This window comes from Sinocyclocheilus rhinocerous, unplaced genomic scaffold (genome assembly GCF_001515625.1).
Source record: "Sinocyclocheilus rhinocerous isolate Xijiao unplaced genomic scaffold, SAMN03320098_v1.1 scaffold686, whole genome shotgun sequence".
Classification (NCBI taxonomy): Eukaryota; Metazoa; Chordata; class Actinopteri; order Cypriniformes; family Cyprinidae; genus Sinocyclocheilus; species Sinocyclocheilus rhinocerous.
This window is the reverse complement of record NW_015647963.1, coordinates 183864-190445: the sequence shown is the minus strand read 5'-3', so window position 1 is coordinate 190445 and position 6582 is coordinate 183864. Positions and strand designations below refer to the sequence as shown.

The window sequence follows — 6582 nt, the reverse complement described above, 5'->3', positions numbered from 1 at the left end:
CGAGTGCCAAGAGAGAACTGATAACAGCAGCAACGAGCGCTCGCCGTACCACATTCCAGCGATAGATCGTCTGTTATTTAACACAGACCAACGAATTTGTTATCAAATGGGGATGTTTCTTTAGGTACATCCGTGCGTGCCGCGAGATGTCGCAAAAAGTGGCGGGGGTCGTGGGGACACACGTCCCACCCGTAAATAAAAATATAACACACAGCGCTGAAACACTCAATGCTTCTGATAACCTTGCCTTATATGCATTGGCAGTAGCAAGTTCCTGTACTTGCTTGCAGCAGCAGCAATAATCTACAACTACAGCAATAACCAACAGCAGCAGCAGTAATTCAGCAGCAGTGTAGCAGATCTGTTCCGCCAAGACCAAATACATTAACATTGTCATATCCATCACCATGCTAAAATGTTCAGAGAGTTGTCATGATTGAACTACAATAACCCTGCTTACGGCAGCTTTAAAAGTAAAATTCACTGTTACGTGCTCTTTTTCCTTCATTCACAGTGTGTTTCTGTCTGTTGCATGTGTTCAGATACTGTAGTCTTTGCTCTCTGGAGTCTCTGCGGAGCCCTTCATGTGTCAGAAAAGCGAATCATTGCACGTTTCATGTTCAGTAAGCAGTATCTAGCAGTAGAGGACTCGTCTGCTCGCTCCGGCTTTAAAACACAGGTGTCAGCGGTTGTTGAACCCCCCGGAGCCTTATAAAGCGCTGGACAGAGATGTCAGATGCGTCTGACTGCTGCTGGGTGTCAGGCGGGAGATTTAGAGCGGGATGTTGCAGCGCTGCAGGTTCCTGATGTCTTTTCATGATGCTTTCGCTGCTGTCTCTCTCTGCTGCCTCAACTGATGATCGGAGAGGTCATGATGAGTCTTTTAGAGCCGTAAAAATCAGCTTTTATGTGATTAAATGCCCTGTTGGACACGATCATGATTATAATATGCCGTAAAAGGTCCAGTTCGGTTTCTGATGCGTTATGAAATGCCAGATGATATTCTGGAACAAACTGCTGAATCCTTCCAAATTAATTTTATTCATTTGAATTATTTTATTGACTTTTTTAACCATATGAGATCTGTCAAAATTCAGATAATGAGATAAAAAAAAGTGTTTCTTTGCTAAAAAAAACTGCTATTTTATACTTTATAAATTATGTACAAATATAAAAATATAAAAAAAGCTTTCTAGTCATAAAATAATTTATTAAAAAATTTATGTATTATTAATTATAAATTATATAAACAATTATAATATTTTGCATAAGAAACATTTTTTAGTTTTTTAATAATTTTGTGAAATTTTAGCATATTTGCCCACCATTCTTATTTAAGTTAAATATTGAAAAATTGTAGTAATTGCCAGTTATTTAAAAAATAAATTAATACTTTTATTCATCAGTGAAACTGTACATTAAACTGATCAAAAGTGGCAGTAAAGACATTTATAATATAACAAAAGATTTCTATTTAAAATAAATGCTGTTCTTCTGAACGTTCTATTCATCTGTGAATCCTGAAAAATAAAATGCATCACTGTTTCCACAAAAATATTGGGCAGCACGACTGTTTTCAACATTGATGATAATCAGAAATGTTTCTTGAGCAGCAAATCAGCATATTATTATGATTTCTGAAGATCATGTGACACGGAAGACTGGAGTAATGATGCTGAAAATACAGCTTTGATCACAGAAATAAATAATATACAGATATTCACTCAGAAAACTGCTATTTTAGATTGTAAAAAATATTTCACAATATTACTGTTTTTACTGTATTTTTAATCAAACAACTGCAGCCTTGGTGAGCAAAAGAGAGTTCCGAGCTCAAACTTTCAACTTATATTAACATGTGAAGCTGCTTGTCTAAAGATCCCAGAATCAGTTTGTGCCGAACTATTATCTCTGAATCTGATATATGAACACTCTTCTCACTATCTCCAGAAGCTGTGGTTTGTTTTGCATCTCATACATCACATTATGATTCCCTGTTGGGAGTTCTGTACGTGGGATGTTTTTGAACATTCGGAGATGGATGCATTTTCTGCAGGCATTAGAATATCAAATGAGTCGTATTTCACCTTCTTCTCTTTCTTCTGTCGGTTTTATTGCGTGCAGCAGACAGAAGAGCTTTTTTATGGACTGTGTGTGATTTGATTGTGATTTGTGGGTCTTTCACATCCTCTACCAGCTCCAGATGAGCAGCTTTCCTTCGAAACACGTCTTCACAAGCTAAATAAACAGAGAGTCGTGGCATTACCATGATTTTGCATATGTACTGTGGTCATGGTCATCATTAATGTCATTATTTTACTTCATGTTCTCTCATAATACAGTAGAAACAGAAGAGCATCATCTCTCCGGCTCTGAGATGTTTGCACATTGTTCCTGTAGGTTTGAGGCTTCCTGTTAATCAGTGCAGACAGGAGTGGGTTTATTCCTGCTGTCTCTTAAGTAAATTTATATAAATTATTTAAATGGTAATTTTTCCCTGCTTTATATTTTGCAATCTTTTTTGTTGATTATTTTTTTCAGATATATGTTTAAATTTAAATGTTATTTTCCCTGCTAGAATAAATATTTTCCAAAATGTATATAAATAATATATATATATATACCTTTTTCCTGCTATATATTTTGCTATTATTTTTTGTCAATTGTAAAGTAATAATATATAAATATTTGAATAAATACATTTAAATGTTATTTTTGTCCTTGCTAGAATAAATAAATATTTTCCAAAATGTGTATATAAATTTAAATCTAAATAAATATATGTGTGTGTGAGTATATATATATATATATATATATATACTGTGTATATATATATAGATAGATAGAGAGAGAGAGAGAGAGAGAGAGATTTTTTCCCAAAATTAATTAAAAAAAAAAAAATTATATCTTAGCAAGAGTACTTGTGTTTTTTTTTTCTTTCTTGTTTTTTTCCTGCTGCTTTGGTGGTACACTACAGTTATATGTATGTATGTATTTATTTATTGATTTATTGATTTGGACAAATCTTAAAATTATTTTTTTATATGTGTATTTGTTCCCTTGGAATGTCATGGATATGCATTCATATATTATTATTGTTATTATTTAAATTAATGAAATATTCAATTCAAAACATTTAAAAATCATGACATTATTTGAATGGACTTTTTTTTTCATATGGCTGACAGTACCATAATTCCTTCGGTGCTACCTTTTACCAAAGAATGTGCTTGTAAAAGAAAACTGTTCCTCCTGCAAGATAATATAGATTAAAACTTTCCCTTGACCTTCTGTCCTGACCGTGAGTGGCCTTAAAGCACATTTACTGCGGTGGGAAGCGAGTTAATTCTGCTCTTTCAGGAGTAATTGTCTGAACGTGCGTGTGAGAGTTCAATCACAGACTAAGTGGCTTCAGGACTCTGTGTTTCTAACATGTTGTTTGCGAGAAGCCAGAAACTCACAGCAGATGATTGTCATGATGGCAGACGGTGGGAATGTCCTCATAAAGCTGTCATTCAGTGTCCATCACTGAATTATTCACTGAACGCTGGGTCTCTGTCTCTTCTCTCAGGGTGATCCGGGGCCTGAGGGACCCCGTGGCTTCCCTGGCATTGTGGGACCTCAGGTAACGTCCTGTCCCGTTACGCCTCAGTGTTCCTGTAACCTGATTGGCTGGACACTGAAGATCTTGTTCTCTCATTGGCAGGGCCTGACCGGAGGGGTGGGGCCTCCTGGAATGAAAGGTGATAAGGTGATTTAAATATTTCTATTATTGCAGCGAACAAGTGAACTTATAAGGTTAATGTGTTGGAGAAATAGACTAACATGTCTATACAGATGATCTATATAGGAAGTGTTCGGCGTACACTAGCAGTCAAAAAAGTTTCAGCACAGTTAGTTTTATTAGAAATATAAGGTTTGTCCATTTGTGAGACTTTCAAACACTGCAAATTACTCTGTTTATGTTTCTCATGATCTTAAAAGCTTATGAGATTAGTTCTGTAGATAAATAAACGATCTGCCCGTGTGTATAATACTTAACTTTGCTCCTCATGAATTTGGTTCATGAATGTGAGCAGAGCTGTAAACATGGTTATTATAGTTAACTATAACTGAAACTAAAACTGAAGCATTGAAAAAAACAAACAGATTTTTTGTTGCTTGAAATAGAAATAATGTTAAAGGGGTCATATGATGCGATTTCAAGTTTTCCTTTCTCTTTGGAGTGTTACAAGCTCTTGGTGCATAAAGAAGATCTGTAAATTTGCAAAGACTAAAGTCTCAAATCCAAAGAGATATTCTTTATAAAAGCTAAGAGTCAGCCACGCCTACCTAAAACGCCTCGTTCTAACACGCCCCCACATATCTACCTCACTATGTGGGAAGATTTGCATAACGCCACCCAAATGTTCACGCAAAGAAAGAAGGCGTAACTTTTATTCTCGCTGTAGTATTGTTGCCGCTGCCGCCATGTCGTGAAGACGCTGTGTGGTTCGTTGTGAAAGCGAAACTACTTTGTTTGGTCTTCCAAAAGAGGACACGACTAGAAATCAGTGGTTAAGTTGTATTTACAACACTGTTCCAGAACACTTCAACCCAAATATTCAGATGTGTCCAGCGCATTTTATGGAGGACTGTTTCCTGATCCTGAGTAGAGTAGACTACAATGCCGTTGTCCTGACATTTTATCCTACCCATCAGATTGTCCTGCCAGGGTTTACTGCGCATGCGCACATCAACACATAATTACTGTATTTGAATTACTGTAAGGGTAGGTTTAGGGTTGTGGCAGGGTGTAGACGTTAATAAACCATAATTTTACAGGTAGCATTTTTCGTTGACGAATTGTACTACCCACTGTTTTAATGGAAGGTAGCAAAATCTGACAGGGTAGCACAAACCGACAGAACAGCGGCTGTTCTGTAAGTAAGTTTTTTATATTAAAGGATTTGCCACTGATGATTCAAACGTGAGTTTTGAGCAGTGTAGAGTAGCACTTGTTGTTTGTCATTTCTCCGATCACAAATGCAAACATGGTTTTATGTTTACGCGGTGCGATGCAACGCAACACGTAAAAAGACAGTATAAGTCATTATAATCAGTAATTATGTCCCCACTGGATGCAACAAATGCCTCGTTTATAATGGGTTTTAATTAGGGGTGTGACGAGACACTTATCCCACAAGAGATTTTTACACTTTTTTAAAGAAATCCTCAATGATGAAATATATAGGGAAAAATAGTATTTTATTCTTATGAATTAAAATCATGAAACTTATACATTTTCACATCAATTTATTAAAAGTTTAACAAAAATTACATGTTTAGGGCCCTATGAAATGTTTAATTTTTTCTCACCACATTATTTATATTTTTTTATTGTTACCAAATTCTGTGTTTTAGCATGTCTAATTATTTGAATAATTTATCATTTATCTTTTAATTATTGAAAATTAAGCAAACAAGATTTTTTGGCAAACAAAGGGGATTTACTATTAATATTAAAACATGGAAGAAATGTTTTGTGTGATTATTCCTTAAAAAATAATCTTTGTTTCATTTTCGTAGTAGTAGTAGGCTATGTACATTCTACTGAAAAATAGGCACAATGTCTTCAAATCAAACCGGACTTTTATTTTGACGGGTTGCCGTGAATACCTTTACAGTTCTGTGTATGAGATATGAGCTAGTTTTACTCAAATCAAACGGTCAAATGCTCATGAAATGACTCTCAGAGCAATTCTGGAGATGATTCCCGCTTATCATGCGGCCACTTGCCTGATGTGAACACAAAATATCTTACAAACCACCACTTGTGAACAAGCCAGTGTAATGCATATCTGAAAGGTCTGCTCGAGGATATCGTCACGTTCTCGCGAGACCAGTCAGATCTCGCGAGACACATCGGATCTCGCGAGATCTCGTGCCACGAGATCTCGTCACCCCCCCAGTTTTAATGTTTTTGTTCTCACGCTTGAGGTATTCGGCCAATCACAATGCACTGGATAGCTGGCCAATCACAGCTCGCCTCGCTTTTTCAGACCGATGAGCTTTGTAAAAATCGACTCGTTTCAGAAAGGCGGGGCATAGAGGAGAAACAATAATGTACAGTATGTGGAAAATAATGTGTTTTTTTAACCTTAAACTGCATAAATACATTTCATTACACCAAATACACAAAATACTGTTCTTTTTAGCAACATCATATGATCCCTTTAAAGGAAATAAAATAAAATATTTAAAAATGTAAATTTATTTTATTTTAGCTAGTTCTCTTAACTTGTTGTACTAAAATAGTGTATTAAATACTACAAATTACAATAGTGTACGAAAATAACTAAAAATAATTATAGGTATAAGTATAGGTATATTTAAAAAAAAAAACAATAACTAGCAAAAAAGACCAAAACACAAAAAAAAAATTACAGAAGCTTTAAAATGAAAATGAAAATTGAAAATACAAAAATAAAAACTAATTCAGAATATTTTAAAAAATATAGAATGGTATCTAGATGAAGAAAACACACACACACACATATAATATTATAATATAATAGTATAATAATAGTAATGTATTAATAT

The 6582-nt window shown here is 34.9% G+C and overlaps 1 protein-coding gene across 1 annotated transcript in view; it reads left to right on the top strand.

Moving 5' to 3' along the window:
* The window catches only part of LOC107709510 (collagen alpha-1(XXIV) chain-like), a 125639-nt gene that overhangs the window by 51394 nt on the left and 67663 nt on the right, over positions 1-6582 (top strand). The window contains exons 15-16 of the mRNA XM_016514004.1: positions 3572-3625; positions 3707-3751. Of these exons, the coding sequence (XP_016369490.1) occupies positions 3572-3625; positions 3707-3751 (99 nt within the window). The remainder of the gene's footprint in view (positions 1-3571; positions 3626-3706; positions 3752-6582) is intronic.